The 19893-nt window shown below is 47.2% G+C and overlaps 1 protein-coding gene across 1 annotated transcript; it reads right to left on the bottom strand.

Moving 5' to 3' along the window:
- Positions 1 to 10863: 10863 nt before the first annotated feature.
- galnt11 (UDP-N-acetyl-alpha-D-galactosamine:polypeptide N-acetylgalactosaminyltransferase 11 (GalNAc-T11)) lies at positions 10864 to 19553 on the bottom strand. Its single transcript, XM_084940297.1, has 12 exons — positions 19187 to 19553; positions 17267 to 17523; positions 16693 to 16816; positions 16225 to 16391; positions 16019 to 16144; positions 15124 to 15373; positions 14930 to 15047; positions 14625 to 14777; positions 14329 to 14544; positions 14137 to 14241; positions 13524 to 13661; positions 10864 to 13434 (listed from the first exon to the last, which is right to left on the bottom strand). Exons 2-12 carry the CDS (start codon positions 17487 to 17489, stop codon positions 13300 to 13302), a joined length of 1755 nt encoding a protein of 584 aa, XP_084796423.1. The 5' UTR covers positions 17490 to 17523; positions 19187 to 19553; the 3' UTR covers positions 10864 to 13299.
- Between the last annotated feature and the right edge of the window lie 340 nt (positions 19554 to 19893).

The raw sequence follows: 19893 nt of genomic DNA, 5'->3' as shown, positions 1-19893 counted from the left end.
GACATTGTCTTCCCAGGGTTGTTCCTCATCCAGGCATCACACGTGCTGTTGATGTGCCTCTTTAGTGGCCCGTAGACAGACCTGTCTAATGGTTGGAGCCGATGTGAGCAGTGGGGTGGGAATGACAGCATGATTATGCCATTTTCTTTGGCATAATTGAGTCCATCAATGGACAGATGAGACTCGTGGTTGTCCAAAAGGAGTAAACAGGGCTTCTCCTTTGAACACTTTGTATGTTCATTGAAATGTTGCAGGAAGTCAACAAAGTGTGTGTCTTTCATCCATCCAGAGGAATTTGCCCCTCCTTTGCTGCCGGGTGGCCCGTTGATCAGGAAATGGTCACGGAAGTGGACACGCGGGAAAATAAAGTATGGAGGTAAACTATTCCCTATGGCTGAGACAGCACAGGCCAGTGTGACAAGGGTTCCCCTTTCAGCAGAGGTCAATGACCCTACTTGTTTGAATCCACGTCTGGCCAACACTTTGTCTGGTTTATGTACAGTGGTGACCCCAGTTTCATCAACATTCCAAATGTCTCCTGGTCCAAACTCATATTTGCATAACACTTTCTCTAAGTTGTCAAAGAAAGCATTGACATTCTCTCTGTTGAAGCTACTTGCCCTGGCAAGGCTAGTTGCTTCTGGCTTTCTCAGTGACAATGTTGTATGCCGCTTTAAAAAGCCTGTAAACCACTCTTTGCTGGCCTTTTCTTTTTCTGCCTACAAAGGCACAAACTTCAGTTCGTGTGCCACAGCAAACTGGTAGGCAAGCTTTCTGACCTCACTTGGTGACAGACCAAAATAAATGTCAGCTGACCTAGTAATATACTCAACAAGCTGCTTTTCCAAATCAGGGGAAAAAATCTTCCTTGGCGTTGTATAACCAACCATTGTTGTTGGCATGGCTGTCTGACTTTCAATTTCTTCTCTGGTAATCTTTTGACAATACCGAGTTAGAGTACGGTAATTTATGTCAAAATCCTTTGCTGTACTTCTGATTGATTTGTTCTGCATCTTTACCTGCCTGACTGCCTTTAACATAATGTCAGGTGGTGTTCTGCCACGCTCTGTCTTTCGTTGATAATTTCGAACCATCTTACTTTCTTCCTTCCTTCCTTAATTCCTGCCTCTCCTTCCTTTCTTCAAAAACCTTATTACAAATACAAATGAATTACAATATCACAATTTTTTGGAGCATTTATTTGTACTGGGGCAAGTTGTCACATGTGACGACTTGCCCCAAAGTTAATGAGACAACTTGCCCCAAACTGACATTTATGCTAATTTTGGCTAAATGTCAGGGTTAGCTCAACATAGCACATCAGCTGAAGTATCAAAAGACACGTTAATGTCTCCTCTATTTTGTGTAAAATAATAATTTGTAACATCTATACCTAACAAAGTTGTACTGAAGAAAATTTAAAGTGATTTATTTTTCCTTTTAGGTCAAAAAAATAAAAAAGATGTGCTCACCTCAGATTAGAGCAGTCTTGACCACATGTGAACAGGAGGTTGACTATAGAAGAAGAAGTCACACAAAGTGGCTATTTCATTTTTGAGATAGAGCCTCTAGTGTTGGAGTTATGAACAGTGTGACAACTTACCCGTGTGACAACTTACCCCGCTCTCCCCTACTCATTCACTGTATATAAAGTTCTGTCTCTCTCTCTCGTTTTTTCTTTGCACAGTCGAGGAGCGTATCAGGTCACATTTCACTGCGTGTTATACCTGTATAACCATGCACGTGACAAATAAAGAATCTTGAATCTTGAATTGAAAGCTTCTCAAGGACCAAACTGAACCCTGCTGTAGATCCTTGGACTCATCATTTATTATATTTTCCTGGAATTTACTCGAAGATCTCCAGAATCTTCAGGAATCAGTACAAGAGGGACCAGGATGCACTGAAAGTAATACAAAACACAGGATACCTGCAAACATCTAAAAGGAAACCTGGAAAGAGCTTCAGGTTCAAGCAGTAGCGGTTTTTGATATGGGCAACATGGGCGGTTGCCCAGGGCGGCATCACGGGAATCAGCAAAAAAAAATTTGCTCGTACTCATGCTGCCCCGACGTCATGCCAGGGCATTTTGGGGATGGCATAGGCACCGATCGGTTTTCTATCGCCCATTTGCTGGGAGTAAGGCCGCCCTCCGTTTTCGAGGTGCGCCTGCTGCTTGCGGCACAGGGAGGAGAGGGCGGGGCGGCGGGAGATTCTCTGGCTGGAGCAGCATCTAATAACCAACTCGCAAAATAAAACAAAATAAAAACAAAATAAAAACAAACCAACAAACACGAAAACACCAGACATCATGATACAGACTTATAATTTGCACCGATGGTTTTTTGAAATTCTATAAAGTGAGCGCAAGAGCCCTCGGTGCGCCTGCTTGCTGCTGAAGTCAAAGTAAACTTTATTGTCATCTCCGCTACAGTACGCTATATAGAGAGATGAGACGACGAGGCTCCAGTTACAGCAGTGCAAGTAAACAAACAATAAATATAAGAAGAGTAAGAAAATAAATATACACTTTAGGACCAGGGGTAAAGGGATCAATAACAATTTAATATTTATAATTTACAGTTTGATGATTTAAGGTCTCACACACAACCCGTCGAAAGGGGAGGGGCCGGCTGCTTCCAAATAGAGCACATTTCATTCATAATGTTGTAAATCCAAGATCGTTATGTATTCATGATTTGAATCCTGGGTTGTGCGAAATCCCAGAAATAAACCCTGTCAGGGTTCCTGGGTCGGTGACCCAGTGTTTTCAGTTGTGTTCATGTTCGGTTTATTTTGTCACTTCCATGTTCTCACTTCCTGCTTTTCCTGTGTCAGCTCGTCTCGTGTCATTAGCCAGATTATGTTCAGCTGTGTACTCACCGGTCTCTCATTATCATCTTCATCAGTCTATGTATTTAAGCCCTCTCTTCCCTTCAGCCCTTGTCGTGTCATTGATGTTATGAGGTTCCTGTCGTCTCTCCGTATGTATGTTCAGTTAGTCAGCCAGCCATTCATCCAGTCTTTCAGCCAGCCAGTCCTTCGTTCCTGCTTTGTTCATTCACCCGCTCCAATAAATCCCCATCATTCCTGCACCGTGAGTCCTGCGTTTGGGTCATCTCTTCCACGCCTCCACACACAACCCCTGACAAACCCTAGAGAAAGTGAATCTGTGAACTAAGGTGTAGGTGTGTTAGGTTATGTTGTGGTGATCCTCGGGTTGAGGGATGGGTGTTCATACTGGAGTGCAAAATTAGAACCAATGGAAGATGGACAAGAAAAGTTCAAAACCATCAGGTGCAAAAGATACAGGTAAGCAGATGTGTCATTGGATTGCATTTATATAGCGCTTTTCTAGACACTCAAAGGGCTTCACAATGCCACTGTTCATTCACTCTCACATTCACACACTGGTGGAGGCAGCTACAGTTGTAGCCACAGCTGCCCTGGGGCAGACTGACAGAAGCGAGGCTGCCATATCGCGCCATCGGCCCCTCTGGCCAACACCAGTAGGCGGTAAGGTAAGGTGTCTTGCCCAAGGACACAACGACCAGGAAAGACAGAGCAGGGGCTTGAACCGGAAACTTTCCGGTTACAGATGAGCTTCCCAACCCCCTGAGCCGCGGTCGCCCCTAAATATAAAATAATGGCAGGTCATGTATCCTGAAACAATTAGAATCAGAATATTTTATTAATCCCTAAGGAAATTATGTGGGTTACAGTTACTCCAAGAAGAAATGGTAAAAATAGTAACAGTAACAGACTAAACTCCAAACAATACATGATGTTACAGATTTTACACATTTAAGAAATAGCACTAATAAATGCAGATCACTCAATTATAAATATCAAGGACTAACAGAGGTGATTATAAAGAAATATAAAGAAAATTGACAAGAATATTACAGAGTAGAAAAGAGCGTGTGTAAAAAGGGTGTAACTATTGCAGTGTTTACAGTGTGTTAGATGGATGAGCTGTACAGGGAGATGGCCAAAGGCAGGAATGACTTCCTGTGTCGTTCAGTGGTGCTTTTTGGTAATCTCAGTCTCCCACTGAACGTGCGCCTGTGACTATCCAGCACGTCATGGAGTGGGTGGGAGTAACATTATCGGCCTTGTGGATCAGTTTATTTAGTCTGTTGGCATCTGTGACCCTCAACCTGCTGCTGGAGCAGAAGGAGTGTTCGCCCACGGCGCCAAACAGGCTAGGACCACCGCTGGGTTCAAGATTAAAGTAAATAAAACTTCAAAACCTCACAGGCCTCATGAAAAAATGGTGGTGTGGTTTATGGTAAGTTCAGGGTCCCTGGAGACTCAGTGGGAGGAGCTTGGATAAAAGGCCATGCGTCAGGAGAGACACACCTTTGCCTTTGAAGGAGGTTGATTCACCACAGCAGATGTGAAGACGCAGCGTCTCATGTAAGTGTTAATGCAGTGAGAGACTGATTGGTTACCTGGTGTTAGGTTAGGCTAGGGTGACCATATTTTGATTTCCAAAAAAGAGGACACTTGGCCCAGTCATGAAGAACTTTAATAATACTGTTTGCTTAAAGAAAACATTAAGATATTTAAACAATGCCTTCTATGTGCTGTTAAAAAATGGTGAAATAAAAAGTGTCATACAGGCTTTTACAAGTCAACAAGTGCAAAAGAAGAGGACTGTTGGTCACCCTAGCTTAGGCACATACTGTGTTGCGGTCTGTCGGCTTCCTGGTGGAGCCGGCGTGCTCCTGTGTCGGGTTTGAGGTGCAGCAGTAACGACCACCTCAAGGACCACCCAGACCCTGCCTTTGCTTTAGGACAGGGGTGTCCAACTCCAGGCCTCGAGGGCCAGTGTCCTGCAGGTTTTAGATCTCACCCTGGGTCAGCACACCTGAGTCACATGATTAGTTCATTACCAGGCCTCTGGAGAACTTTCATTTAGCCATTTAAATCAGCTGGATGAGGGGCACATCTAAAACTTGCAGGACACTGGCCCTCGAGGCCTGGAGTTGGACACCCCTGATTAAGACAATCATCTTGTCAGGCTGTTTGTCCAGCAGCACCTGAACACATCACTGGAAGCACTGTCTCTGCCCCTCCCTCCCATTCATTTGAATACATTGCATTACAGCTCCCCGGATCTACCCCCACCATTATATGTACTGTTTATCGGCCACCTAAGCCAAATAAGGATTTTTTAAAATGAATTTTCTGCTCTTCTCACTCATTTCTCTGTACTTTCTCCTAATCTGATAATTGTTGGTGACTTCAATATTCATATGGAAAATGACAAAATCCCTCTTTCCAGAGATTTTACCTCCTGCCTGGAAAGTTTTGGGCTTCTACAGTACATAAAGTTTTCTACTCATCTAAAGGTCATATCTTGGATTTGGTCTGTTGTTGTGGCCTTACCCATTGTAAATCCACATTGTTTCCCCAGTCTGATCATATGTTTATTTCTTTTAATGCAAACATAACCGCTTCCAAAACCTGTGTCTCTCGTAATATCACTTTTAGGAAAATTAGTAATATTAACCCAGCTGTTTTTTCTGCCGTCCATTACCTCCCATTTATTCACAGCTCCTCAACCCCTCATGAACTTGTTTCTCATTATAATGTCAACCTTCATAACCTTCTTAACATATTTGCTCCCCTTAAACATCGAACGGTCTCATTTTCCAGTTCAGCACCATGGTTTACCCCCGACCTACGTCACCTTAAAGCTAAAGGACGCCAACTCGAACGTCTATTCAAGAAAACTGGACTTACTATTGTTAGGGCTGTGGCCATAAGAACACTGTGTGGGCTGTTTTGTTCTGTGTCTCTTTACTGTGCTTAAGACTCTTTGCAGGTCCCTCCCCTAATGAAGAGTAGTGAGCAGCTGATTGGACCGTGGAACACGTGACCGCGTTCAAAAAGCCGCTCTGACAGCTCCCGCCGGAGAGAGAGAGAGGAGTAGTTTGACAGCCGACGCGGTCCTGACCCTGGTTTCCAGCCTATACTTTTGCTGTGTATTTGTGTGAGCGTGCTCTGTGAGAGCCGCTCCTGGTGTATTAACTTAGTGCTTAGGCACCCATAGACTGAAGTGGAAGGGGTGAGCCGCCTTTTTCTTTGGAACAGTTTTCTCCTGTTTTCCGGGTTAGGGAACGAGGGTTAGTATTGTCATTTGTTTGTTCTGTTTCTTTCTTAGGGTTTAGCTAGTTTTCTCTGGTGGAACTTAGTTGGTTTTGTTTATTATTTTGGCCTGGGTTCACCCTGGAGCTATGCTTCATTTTATTATTATTTATTACCTTCAATAAAATCCCCTTTTTTACTCACAACTGGTTTTGGATGTTTGGCTTGGGAATCAGGGCGGATATTTGTCTCTCTCTCCTCCAACCCTTATGTGCGTCTGTACACGCCTAGACTAGGGGCGTAACATAAATGGGGGCTCGTCCCTTTTCGTTCGTGTGATTGGTTCGTTTCCCTTTTGCGTTTGCGGTGGGGGGAAAACGTCGTGGAGGGTGTGGGAAGACGGAGAGTTTCATTCGTCTATGCGGTAGGCGCGAGTTTTGCGGGTGTGGAGTGCGCGGATGCGGTTAGTGGTCTGCAGAGTTTTTCTTTTTTGCTTTGCTCGTGATGTCGTTTGACATGGATGATTTTGCGCAACAGCCCTCCATTGAAAAGTTGGAGCGGTGCACAAAAGCAGATTTGTTGGTAGTGGCTAATTTATTCAATGTGGATGTTCCGTTGCATTCTAAGAAGGCGGAAATTAAACAATGTTTGATAGAGAAAGTGGTGGACAGGGGAGTGTTTGGGAGGCAGAAAACTTCGCCGAGTGGGTCTGGGAGTTTGGAGACGGCAGTGGGGGCGGAAGCTGATGGGGCCGTCCCGAAACCTTCCAAGGGGCGGATGACGTCGGGGGCGGAAGCTCCTGTCGCCGTTCAATCTCCTAAATTTGACCCGACTGGCCAGGTTGCGGCGGGTTTGGTGACGGAAGATCTCAAGCTTGCCCTTTGCTTGAAGGAGGTGGAGCTGGAGGCTAAGGCTAAGGAAGTCGAGCTCATGCATCTCCGCATACGAGCTATGGAGCTGGATCCTTCTCGAGCGAAAGACGCTGTTCCTGTCCGTGTAAGTACAACCCCCGACACTTCCATCGTAGACCAGTTTAACGCTAGCAAGCAGATTGTTTTGGTACCTCCTTTTAGGGAGGGAGAGGTTGATTCCTGTTTCACTGCTTTTGAGCGCATCGCAACCACTTTAAAATGGCCAAAGGATGTCTGGAGTCTATTGTTGCAATGCAAATTAGTAGGAAGAGCGCAGGAGGTTTGTGCGAGTCTTTCCATTGCTGACAGTCTGGATTATGAGATTGTCAAATCCACTATTTTGCGGGCTTATGAATTAGTCCCGGAGGCGTATCGGCAAAAGTTTCGTGCCTGTAGCAAGTCCGACAGTCAAACGTTTGTGGAGTTTGCGCGTGAGAAGGCTGTCTTATTTGACAAGTGGTTGGCTGCCAGTAGAGCAGAGAACTTTACTCAGCTGAAAGAGTTGATCCTGCTGGAGGAGTTTAAGACATGTCTCCCTGGTTATTGTCTAAAGCCGCTGTCCTTGCCGATGAATTTGTGTTAACTCATCGTGCAGCACTTTCGACGGCGCGCCGTGAGTACGCTTCCGCAACTCATCATGCCAAAAGTTATAGGGTTTCTCCTAAGCGACAGACGCGTTCTGCTGCTATTCCGGTGTCAGATCGCAAATATTTTTATTGTCATGAAATCAGGCACCTCGTCGCTGTTTGCCCATCACTACAGCACAAGGAGCAGGCTCACACGGTAAGGAAGCCGAAAAGTGTGGGTTTCGTTCGTTCTATGTCTGCTTCCCCTTCACCTAGCAATGAAGTGGGGAATGAAAGCCTCGATGACAGCTACCGTCCCTTTGTGTCGGAAGGATTTGTTTCTTTGAACGGAAAAGAGGAGGATTGGGTGCCGATCACGATTTTGCGTGACACTGGAGCCGCGCAGACACTCATTTTGAGGGGTATTCTACCTTTTTCTGATGACTCTTTTTGTGGTTCAGATGCTCTTGTCTGGGGAGTAAAAATGGATGTGCTGCGAGTACCACTACACAGTGTGTTTCTTCAATCGCTGCTCGGTTCGGGTTCGGTACCGGTTGGAGTGCGCAATCAGTTGCCAGTGCCCGGAGTTGCGATGATTCTGGGGAATGACTTAGCGAACGGGAAAGTGTTTTCTACCCCAAGAGTGGTTGAGAATCCTGTGCCTGATACTTTATCTGACCCTGCCGCTGAGCGCTCCCCCTCTGTTTTTCCTGCCTGCGCTGTAACTCGCGCGCACAAGCGCAAGTATGGTGATGTTGATTTGTCTGATTCTTTTCTCTGCGCTGGTGGTGAGCCGGAGTCTGGATCTAAAACCTGTGACCCGCCGACGGGCGACTCTGAGGCGATGCTGTCTATTAGCCCATCAGTGACATCTCAATTGCCTTTGGGAGTTAACAAAAAGGATTTTGTTTTGGCACAACACAGTGACCCGACTCTTGTGGGTTGTTTTTCAGCTGCCAACTCTAGTGACCAGTATCCTCGTGTTTATAGTGTTGAGGATGATGTGTTGATGCGTACCTGGTATCCGCCTACAGCTGGTGATCTGGGCTGGAATGTGTTTCAGCAGGTTCTGGTGCCTCAACAGTACCGACACAAAGTTCTTAGTCTTGCCCATGACAGCTTTTCTGGACATTTAGGTATTAGAAAAACCTACCACCGCATTCTGCGTCATTTCTTTTGGCCAGGATTAAAGAATGACATTGCTAAGTATTGTCGTTCTTGTCACACCTGTCAGATTAGCGGTAAGCCTAACCAAGTCATTCCACCCGCTCCATTACACCCTATTCCAGTTTTAGGGGAACCTTTGGAACACATACTCATCGACTGCGTTGGTCCACTTCTTAAAACAAAATCGGGCCACCAGTACCTCTTGACTTTGATGTGTGTTGCTACACGTTTTCCCGAGGCAATTCCATTGCGCACCCTTAAGGTTAAACCAGTTGTTAAGACGTTGGTGAACTTCTTTTCTACTTTCGGGTTACCAAAAGCTGTCCAAACCGACCAAGGCTCTAATTTCATGTCTAAGATTTTTGCTCAAGTTTTGCAATCACTTGGCATTAAACATCAGAAATCTAGTGCCTATCATCCGGAGTCGCAAGGTGCACTCGAGCGGTTTCATCAGACATTGAAATCTATGATGCGGAAATTTTGCCTTGAGTCTGGAAAGGAGTGGGATGAGGGGTTATTTCAAAAATTCTTGAAAAAGTTGTCGCCTCCCAGCTTCATTTACATTTCAATAACCATAATCTCTATGAACAATTTCAATCTGGTTTCCGCCCCAATCATAGCACAGAAACTGTTTTGTTAAGGATTACCAATGACCTTCTGATGGCAGCTGATTCTGGTCTCCTATCCATCTTCATCCTTCTTGATCTTAGTGCGGCGTTTGATACCATTTCTCACAATATCCTCCTGAACCGGTTAGCATCCATTGGCATTAGTCACACCCCCCTTGCCAGGTTCACCTCATATCTCTCAGACGGCACTCAGTTTATCCAATTTAAATCACACTCTTCAAGTCTCTATCCTGTTTTCCCCTCCCCTCAGGTTAAAAGTTTGGGTGTCATACTTGACAGTACTCTTTCATTCCAGTCTCACATTAATTACATAACACGGTCTGCATACTTCCACTTACGTAATATTAACCGACTCCATCCCTTCCTTCCTCCCCCTGCTGCTGCCATCCTTGTCCATAGTCTTATTACATCCCGTATTGATTACTACAGTTCCCTCCTATTTGGTCTCCCTAAAAGGTTCCTTCATAAACTCCAACTTCTTCAAAACTCTGCAGCTCGGGTCATAACTTGCACTCCGTCAAGAGCTCATATTACAACAGTTCTTCAGCAGCTTCACTGGTTGCCTATAAAAGCCAGGATAAACTTTAAAATCTTACTTCTCACGTACAAGTGTATCCATAAATCTGCTCCTTCCTATTTGTGTGACCTGCTCCATATCACCACTGTCTCCCGCCCTCTCAGATCCTCATCTGCTATTCATCTTACTGTTCCTTCCGTTCATCTCATCACTATGGGACAAAGAGCCTTCAGTCGCTCTGCACCTCTGGAACTCTCTATAAGAAATATAGACTCTCTTTCCGCATTTAAGTCACAGCTCAAAACACATCTGTTCAAACTGGCTTATTCGCTTTAGTGCTGATTTTAATCTGTTGTCAAGTTCTGTTTTGCAATATTAACTTATTTTATGCATTTTATGACTATTGCTCCTTTTATTAATTTTGTTCTTTGTAAAATGGTAAACGGCCTGTATTTGTAAGGTGACCTTGTGTTTTTGAAAGGCATCCTCAAATAAAACGTATTATTATTATTATCACACATGAAAGCCTTGGAGAGGAGGATGGCGCGGTTTCTGTTCTGAAACTTAAAAGTTATGATGCTCATATTTTTTTGTAAACCCCGCCTTTGGATGTTTTCCTGCGAGCTGCTCGGATTCAAACGACGCCTGTAACATTTCACAGCGGCGGTCCCCTCGCCGTGTATCACTGTGGGGGACAAGGACCCTACAATCCTCCAGCTAAGTTTGACTTCTCCGTGAGTTTCCCTTTGATGACTCGCACTGTTAGAGCTGCACGACGGTTATTTGGGGCACAGACGCACGGAGGTTAGCCTTCATAGACTATGGGCACATTTACTGTAAACCGACACACGGGCCAGTGTTTAAGGTTAAAGGTCGGAGAGCTGCAGTCAGCTGAGACTGACGGAGTCAGCTGATGACGACACGCATCCCACTGAAGACGTCCAGATGAGCACAAGACTTTTTCAGGATCATTTACAGTCATTTAAGATACCTTTATTAGTCCCACGCGTGGGAAATTTGTTGTTAAGGCTGCCGACCATTGCCAGCGCCATCTTACCCTTCTGACCATACATACATTACACAAACATCACATGGGGAAGACAGGTCAGAGAGGTATAAAAATGGAAAATGCACAACATGAGGAAAGACAAGGAGACAAAAATAACTCCCCTAGACTGCCCTCCAACAGGGAGATCAGTTTGAGAACAGAAAAAAAAAACCTCAGCACATGAATCATCACATCTCACAACATAGAAGACATGAGCTTCGAAGGCGTTTGGAGGGGGTGAGGGTGAGTGTAGGTCTGTGTCAGTGTACATGTGTGTGTGTTCCGTGTTCAACCAAGAGAAAGTGTCCCTTCACCCGATTAGGCAAAAGTCAAGAGTCTTCGGTCGACGCAGGTGGCCTTAAATGAGGAGGGAGAAAGTCACAACACAGTCTTGTTATCTAAGGGAGAATTGTTATTCCCGTCAGCTTTTGCCTTGAGCATCCAACTGGCGCCACATGAAATGAAGATGGTAGCTGTTTTGGTTAATGCGAACAAACTGCTTCCAATTTTACAGTTGTCTAATGTCCGTCACTGGTCACAAGTCTCTCGTTGGAGAGCCGTGAGCCTCTCCACGATGTTATCCATCCATGCCGAGATGTTATCCATTTTGCTTATAGGGCATGAGTGTTCACGACAGCCGTGAGCCTCTCCGAGATGTTGTCAGTCGGTCTCAGTACTCACAGCAGCCCAAACTTCTCCAAGATGTCATTCGTGCTGCACCTGATGAGCCCATTCTGAGAAGCCACAGCTCGCTCCATCTTTCCAATCAACAAAGCAGGCAGCCTTGTGGGGATTTGAACAGCCGTTTCCGCTTTCTTTATCCTTCAATAAGCCAGGGCCCAGCCAGGGCCAAGCCAGGGCCGATCAGCAAGAACCCTGTTATCATGGTTCCAAAAAGGTGTCTTCAATGTCTTGTCACGGGCTCTCCCGAACCCAGGCTTCTCGTCGAGGGTGTCAATTGCATTCAGGGACCAGTTGATCAAATCTATAATTCTTTAGGTTTTTAGAGAACAAGTCTGGGAGACTCTCTTAGGGTTAGAGAATAAGCGAGACTATGCAAAAGACATGAGAAGCCAAGTAGGAAAGATAAGGGAGAGGGAGAGGGAGAAGGAGAAAGTGCGACCGCCTCCGTCAAGAGCCAAAAGCAGTTTGGTTGTCAATGGTGACCTCGCAGCCCGAGCTCACCATTGACAACACTGCAGCTGCCACGATGGGTGTAGCGCGGCGTTTACGCCATCGGCCATGTTGTGTGCATGCCTCCTCCCAGCTACTGCAGAACGAGCTGAGCCAGCGGGCCGTCTTCACTGAACTGTGTTTACATCATTCACACTAACCAATCACACCCTGCTGCTGTCTCACGTTGGGCCACTAGATGTCACTGAAACGCAGCTCTGAGCGTGTGACTCTAGAGGGCGCAGTTGAGCAGTGGCAGGTTTAATCAAACAAACAGTAACATTTCAGTATATTTGTGTAAATATTAATCTGCACATTCACGGATATTTCTCCTGTAGCTGTAGATTTCAAACAGTCAAAATTTAAAAATAAAGGTTCACATCCTCACTTTTTATTCTACAAACTCACATTTACAACATTCTGACCTTCACGGTTAACGAAGGATTAATGAGCGAGGCGCCTCTGTGACAGCATAGTGGCACTTCGTGTTCTGGGGGAACAACCGGCTCGAGGAAAAGTGGCTGTGACGCCCACTGTGGATTACCCTGACAGTAAGTAAGCTCTGCCTTCCTTCCTATCATCGGTGGCATCAGAACTGATCTCACGTGCATGCTCGCACCAACTTCATTGAGGAAGCTCCTCATTAGAAATAACTGCAGATATGGTTCTGGTGCATGAGCGGCGGGTCAGCATCATCAGGGTTCCACGGGGAGACACGAGAGCAGTGGCGACGCTCCGAGTCCTTCAGTGAGTGAGTGTTCGGTTTTATTCCAGCTCTCTGCAGCTAACGGCCCTCTGAAGCAAAACTTTTGGACTTACAGCAACCTTTGACCTGAGGAGGACGGGAAGTGCTGTCGCTGCTTTAGAAGCACTTCCTGTGTGAACAAGATAAAAACCCTACAGAAAAGCCTGCAGTGCTTCTCTGAGGAAGGAGATGCCTCAGAGGTCACATGATGAAGGCAGACCAAGTAAACATCAGATCACTGATCAGATTAAATCAGTCGCCAGACTCCAGGACTTTCCAGGTCCTTAAAAGGACCTTGAAGAAGTTCCAGGCGTGCCTGGGCATGGCGTCCGGCGTGGCGAAGTTCTTCTGCGACTGAAACATCAAACTTAAAATGAAAAACACGAAACATTAAATGAGCAGGTGAGAATCGGAGATCATTCCGTCCACGGCACCGCGGCGTCCTCCTCAGGCCTCCAGCTGCCACTGCTGTGTCTGCGAGCCATCGCATATTGCCATGGAGACGTAACCTTTCTGTCCTATTGGCTGGGAGACAGCTGCAAGACACTGACCGACGGAGACCTGGTAGATCCGGTTGGACTTCTACAGGAAACACAGAAGGACACGTGACACTGACTCCTCCTCCTGATGACAGTAAACCCCACCCACACTGTGAGGACTGTGTGTCTCACCCCCAGGCTCCACTGCTGCGACCCCCCCGAGCCGTGACACTTCATCAGCCTCGGGGGGTCAAAGGTCCTGACCTCTGACACGTCCAGACACAGCAGACCTGCCAGGATCAGCTGACCCTCCTCGTCGTACGCCCAGTCCTGCACACGTAAAGGGTTAAAGGTTAAAGGTCACGGTGAAGACAGACGCTCTTATTGTGATAAACAATTGTGTTTATTAAAAACGTGCGGTCAGCGAAGTCGCTGACTCGTTTATGAAGCCGTGACGTGCAGGTCGGGACAGTCCGCATCTTCAGGGGCGGAGCCCAGCAAAGACTCGAAGCCTGATTGGATAGAGGTGTGTGAGAAACAACCTTCAGCTGACCTCTGGGCTTTGAAACATCATTGGAGTCACAGAGGCTTTTCATTGGCTAATGACTCGTCAATCATAGGTCGTTAGCCAATGACTGCGAGCCTTTACTGTCACGTCTGCTGTGAAGATGTTACCATGGTTACATCTATATTTTACGTTTGTGTAAACGTGTACTTTAGCTCCGCCCGTGCCGCCACCAGGAATCACAAATCTCTGCGGTGATTCGGTAAACCGATGCTGCGTGTGGTCATGTGATCGGCTCACCTGCTCGGGGTCTCGGGGGTCACACGGTCGCAGAACGACAGCGCCGCCCTTCTGACTGGCCCGGCCCTGGGCTACCAGACAGCGTCCGATGGCGAGGTTCCGTAGCTGGAAGATGGCGGACACAGAGGACGGAAACATGAAGGTAGTTCATGTGACAGGGGGCAGACACGAACGTGTGGTGAGTTAAGGTACCCGTCCTCGCTGCAGGACTTTGGGCCGCTTCAGGCCCTTGTTGATGAACAGCGGCTGCTGCTTGTTGCCGTTGGCGGCGGTCTGCATCTCAGGGTAGACCGTGTCCAGGTACCAGCTGAACGAGTGGCACTGCAGCCGCTTCCTCAACGCCACGCGCTCGCCGATGTCGCCGTAACTCCGGTTGCGCAGCTCTGGACGCAAAGAGAGATACTGCTCCTGATTGGATGAGAGAGGCACAGGAAATGAGGCCACCGTGCTGGCATCCAGAGAGTGTGCACGTGTTTGTGTGTGTTTACCTTGTACCCGTCCATCCACACGTGCGCCAGCCGCAGGGAATTATGGGCCATGGTGTCATGGCCACCCGGCGAGCCATAGGGCCGCCGTTTCCTGAAGATATGGCCAACCCTGGAGCATGGGATGATGAAGAGCTGACCGCCGCACATCCAGATCTGAGCGAGACAGCGAGAAGGTGTGGCAGCAGCTGCTCTCCCCTCTTCCCACCACTTCCTCTCTATGCGCTAAGCTAACTGCTAACTGAGAGAAATGTGTGACTGCTCCTTTAATGACCCCTTCACTGACCGTCAGTAAAACAGAATCTCACCCTGAAGGAGATTTCCAGGTTCTCTCCCCCCCAGATGTCCATGCCGGCGTCGTATTGGCCGAGCTCGTTAAAGTACTTCCTGTTCATAGCGAACAGCCCGCCTGCCATGGTGGGGGACCTGAGGGGGAGCAGAGCAAGGGGGGAGGAGTTAGAGGTCAGACCAAAACTGTACCTCGAGGCTGTTAAATCATCACCTGATGGGTCCGGAAGCTCCCTCAGGCCCACTGAGCTCGGAGGGGGGCACGGGGTCCCACTTGAAGTGCAGCCCCCAGTTGAAGCCGCCCCTGACGATGGGGGAGGGCGAGTAGGCGAGCGTGTCGGCGGAGATGATGTCGATGACGGGGCAGACGACAGTGCGGCGGTCCTTCTGGATGGGCGCCAGCAGCGGCTGCAGCCATGCCTGGTTCACCTCACAGTGGCTGTCCAGGAACACGAGCACCTCACCTGGACGCGCACACAGGTGAATCAGACTGTGATCTGACCTAACCTGATCTGATCAGAAGGCCCCGCCCCCTCAGAGGCTTGTAAAGGCTCCTAAAAACACTGAACATGAATTCAAAGCTTAACAGGTGAGACCAAATACTTCTGTCCACATGGTTACAGAGCTGTGCAAAAGTCTTGAGCCGCCTGTCATTTCCTTATAGTTTTCCTGTATTTTTGAAGTGTTCTTGAGCAACAGATCTCTGGCTTTCTGGAGCTCTTTCTCATCTTTGGCTGCTTTTCCTTGTTCCGGAGCATCCTTCAGTAAGCTCAGCGAACTATTCCTGAGGGTCCAGAGATGACACAGAGCTGCTCAGAAGGATGACGCTCCTCCCCCAAACACTGGTTTTACACGTGTATGTGCAGACCCTGATTCTGACTGATTTACACGCACGTTTACACATTTCAATAAATCGCTGTACATTTTTCTCATTTAAAAATACGAGGGGAGGCTCAAGACTTTTGCACAGACCTGTGCACATACAACACCAGACTTTGGCTTTCATACGGTTAATGGAGGAAGAGAGAGAGGCCTAAAGAGGTAAAGGAGGGTTCTTCGTCCTCCAGGAAACAAGAACAGAGTAAGGAAAGCAGGTGACGAGGAGGCACCTGTAGCGTGTGAGGCTCCAATCATGCGTCCTCTGATGAGTCCTTCCCTCCTCTGGTTCCTCACTAGATGGACTTTTCCCTGAAACTCCGCCCTGACGTAGCGGTCCAGCTCATCCTTCAGCTCCTCTGCACACAAACAAAAATCCGCCATGAGCCACGGGCCAAGCCCCGCACCAATCGAATTGCAGCAACTGGCTCGCGATTACCCAGCTCGCTGTGGTCGTCCACCAGGATGATCTCGTGCAGCAGGTAGGCCGGCGTGCGGTCCAGCACGCTGTGCACGGTCCTGAGCAGGGCGGAGAGCGCCTCGTTGAAGAAACAGATTACGACGCTGGCAGAAGGTAGAGCCACAGGATAGGACTTCTCCCGACACCTGAGAGAGAGGCATCATGGGTAAACAACAGGGCTCGCCTACACGCCAACGCATTGCGTGACGCCACAGCGAGTTGCAGGTACACGTGACTACAGTCGGCTTCAGGTGATCCGGACAGTGACGCAGACCTCAGAACAACCGCCGGGTCACCGCCGACACCTGCACGCTGCTACGGGGCGCTTCACGTTTTTATGGTCGTTACACCTGAACGAGCTCACTCTACAGAAACCACAAAGTTAACTCAGATTTAATGGAAGACAGAGACACAAAGGCCCCAGTGTGCCCAGTATCAGCTTCTTACTGTGTGTCTCTGGTGTCGGGCAACTGGCGGTGGAAGCCCAGCCTGTTGGAGATGAGGACGTTGAAGGCGTGACGGTGGTAGCCGCTGTCCCGAACCTCTTGATCCGCCTCGTTGAAGATCATCCCTGCAGACGGACACAGAGGCTGACACATCACATCATCTCACACACACACACACACACACACACACACTCCTTTAATTTAATTCCTTTAATTTTAAATATGTTTATATTGTCTATTCTGTAAAATAGTCAGATTGTCTATTCTTATTTAACTCACTTAATGTACAGAATTCACCTGCTTGCTGCTACTGCTGCACATTCACCTAATGTATATACTATATATATAATGTTCTTACTCCTTGAACCTTGAACACACTGAGGTGTTAATCGTGACATCATCAGAGACTTGGCCCTGCCCCCATTTGCCAGTTATCATTCATTTAGTCTGACAGACCTCTGGTTTACAAAGACTCTGAAAACAGGTCATCACTGACACGCTCTCAGGCCCCACCCCTTACTCCACCCATCACTGCCGCTCTCCCAGCAGTACCTGAACGCACCACGGGCACTCACCCATCTCTGGTGAAAGCTCCACTCCATTACTTGGCAGCAGAGGCCGACGCCCCCCTCTACGATCGGCCACACCTCCAGTGATTGACTGCCCGGGGTGCCTCATGGGAGTCCTGCCACGGTCAGGCTCCGCCCCCATGGAAAAATACAGGAAGAGCAGGAAGGACCAGGTGGCCGAGGTGACGAGGCAGCCATAACAGAAGTACCGCAGCGTGACAGTGGTCATGGCGGGCGAGCAAGCATGGCCTTACATTACACTGCTGTAGTGAGACAGAGAGAGAGTTCATCAGTCACAGGCTGTGTCCCAATCCAGCGACCGCATGCTTCGTAGTGTGCATTTGGAGAACGATTACGTCACAGCCATGCGACGAAGGGTGTCCCAATACAAAGTGTACTCCAAATGCGGTCGACAAATGCACCCTTCATTTGCCCAAATTAGAAGTGTGGCCTGGTGTACACTTCGTGGTACCATATATCCCACAATTCATAGCGTGGCGGTGGGTGTGGATATTTTGTTCGGAAAAAAACGGCGGATGGCTGAAGCCGGGCGGCCGAAGAGTAAACTTTTAAAAGTAAGTACTGAATATTATGTCACTTATTTATGTGCAAATGTTTAATAAGGAAGAACATTAAAACATTACTGTTGGCCACATGTCGGCAAAGTTATGTGACATTAGTGATGTTTGTACTAACTTGGTTTTAGAGCCTTTACTTTAAAATATACGCCATTCAATAGTTGACCTTAATCTTACAGAGATGTGATGATTTTGTGGATAATTAAAGTCAGTCATATATCCACAAACACAACAAGCAGAAAGTCAGTGATACTGCTCGGTTTGCAGTCCTGAATATCACGGCACAAGCAGGATTCACTGCACTGTTAATGTTAGCTATGTTATATTGCTGCCTCTGTTCGGTGGTGTCGAGCCAAACGGACTTTAACGTGTGTTTGAACGAGCTGACGGTTCACTCGTTAAGCTGAAAGAAAGATGCTTTAATCACAGCGGTCACATTGTAATGTAAGTCACATAATTTGTGTGGCATCTTACTGAATGCAGAACAACTGATTGTTCTGTAAAAAGTTTGAAATGGTTATAAAAAAATAAAAATAAAAAAAAAAGGTAAATGGCTGCAAATAACTTGTGCATATGATTTTAAAACTGACAATTTATATTTGCATTTAAAGTTATGAAATATGATTCATTAAACATGTTTGTGGTTGTTACAGAAAAAATATCACTTTTTCTACTCTGATTTTATGTTTCCTGTCTGATTTTAGATCAATTGTGTTAATACAGTATGCCAGAATGAAAACATGACTGTAAATTCAGACACGTGAGGTTGTGCTGAAAAGGATGATACCAAACGAGGCAAAGTAAATCGTTTTTAAAGGTGAAATGTAGAGGAAACATCAAAAGTAGTTAAAATGTCCAATTATACCCTGGATCCCAGAGGGTTAAAAAAAAATAATAAAATAAAAATTTAAGTAACGCAATAGTTACTTTTCAAGTAATTAATTACTTTTAGAATCTTGTAACTCAGTTACCTTTTTGAAGAAGTAACTAGTAACTATAATTAATTACTTTTTCAAAGTAACTTGCCCAACACTGGGGGTCAGAGGTCACAGCCTGAACCTCCAATTAGCTCTCAGGTCAACTGATCACCTATTTTCAATGAGTAACCTGGAACTGCTGCTGGCGTCAGCACACCTGAGGACAGGTGTCCTGTGTCGACAGCTCAATCATTCACCTGAACTCGTGACTGACATAGACAGAAGAGCAGCTCCGACCAGGGTACATTCAGAAATCCTCTGATTTAAGGGGCTCAAACACGCACTCCTCCACACTCTGAAAGTTCGGCTTCAGCTCACCTGTTACTGCGCGCGCACACGCGCACAGTGAGAAGCAACTGATCCGAGCTCACCTTTAGTCATCCTACTGCTTCACAGAGGCTCCATCTGTCCGTGCGGCTCTCTGGGCTTCAGCAGCAGGAGGTGCAGCGGCTCCCAACGCGAGCCACAGCAGCACAGTGTCCGATAATGGAAGCCGCTCTCTTGGCCCCGCTAGCCGAGCACGGAGGCTGAGAGTAGCGTTAGCAGCTCGCTGTGATCCTGAAGTTCTCTCCGTGGATTTTACACGGCGTCCCACGCGGTACACTCACCGGCACACTGAGCTGCTTCCTCGGCGGCACTCTGGCCGACGGTCAGCCTGCTGGTCAGTTAGCCGCTGAGGCTAAAGTGAGCCGCAGAGAAAACAGAGACACGTGACTTCCGCTCTGCTCCTTCACCATAAGACACACCGCTGCTAAAGAAAAGGCTGTGAACGCTTTCAAAGTAAAACAGGCTGTATCCCAATTCAGGGTCTGCAGCCTTAAAGTACGCAGCCTTAACGGTCCACAAGGGCCGCGTACTCAAAGACCGCTAAGGCATGCGAAATGGGATGGTCTAGCCTCCGTCGCGTTCACAATCTTTTGTTCATTTGTTTGTTTTTATATGAGCTTTGTGTGATTTGATAAGCTTCTGAGGCTGAGACCACGGGACTGTAAAAACATGATTGTTGGGCTTCATTTCTGTACTGAACAGTCATTTTAGGATTAGCTAGTAAATAACAATTAACTAATGTTGTTCATGA

Source organism: Perissodus microlepis, chromosome 9, assembly GCF_051167445.1.
Source record: "Perissodus microlepis isolate ML-2025 ecotype Zambia chromosome 9, ASM5116744v1, whole genome shotgun sequence".
Lineage (NCBI taxonomy): Eukaryota > Metazoa > Chordata > Actinopteri > Cichliformes > Cichlidae > Perissodus > Perissodus microlepis.
Note: the sequence above shows the minus strand (reverse complement) of the source record. Positions and strands in the feature narration are given on the sequence as shown.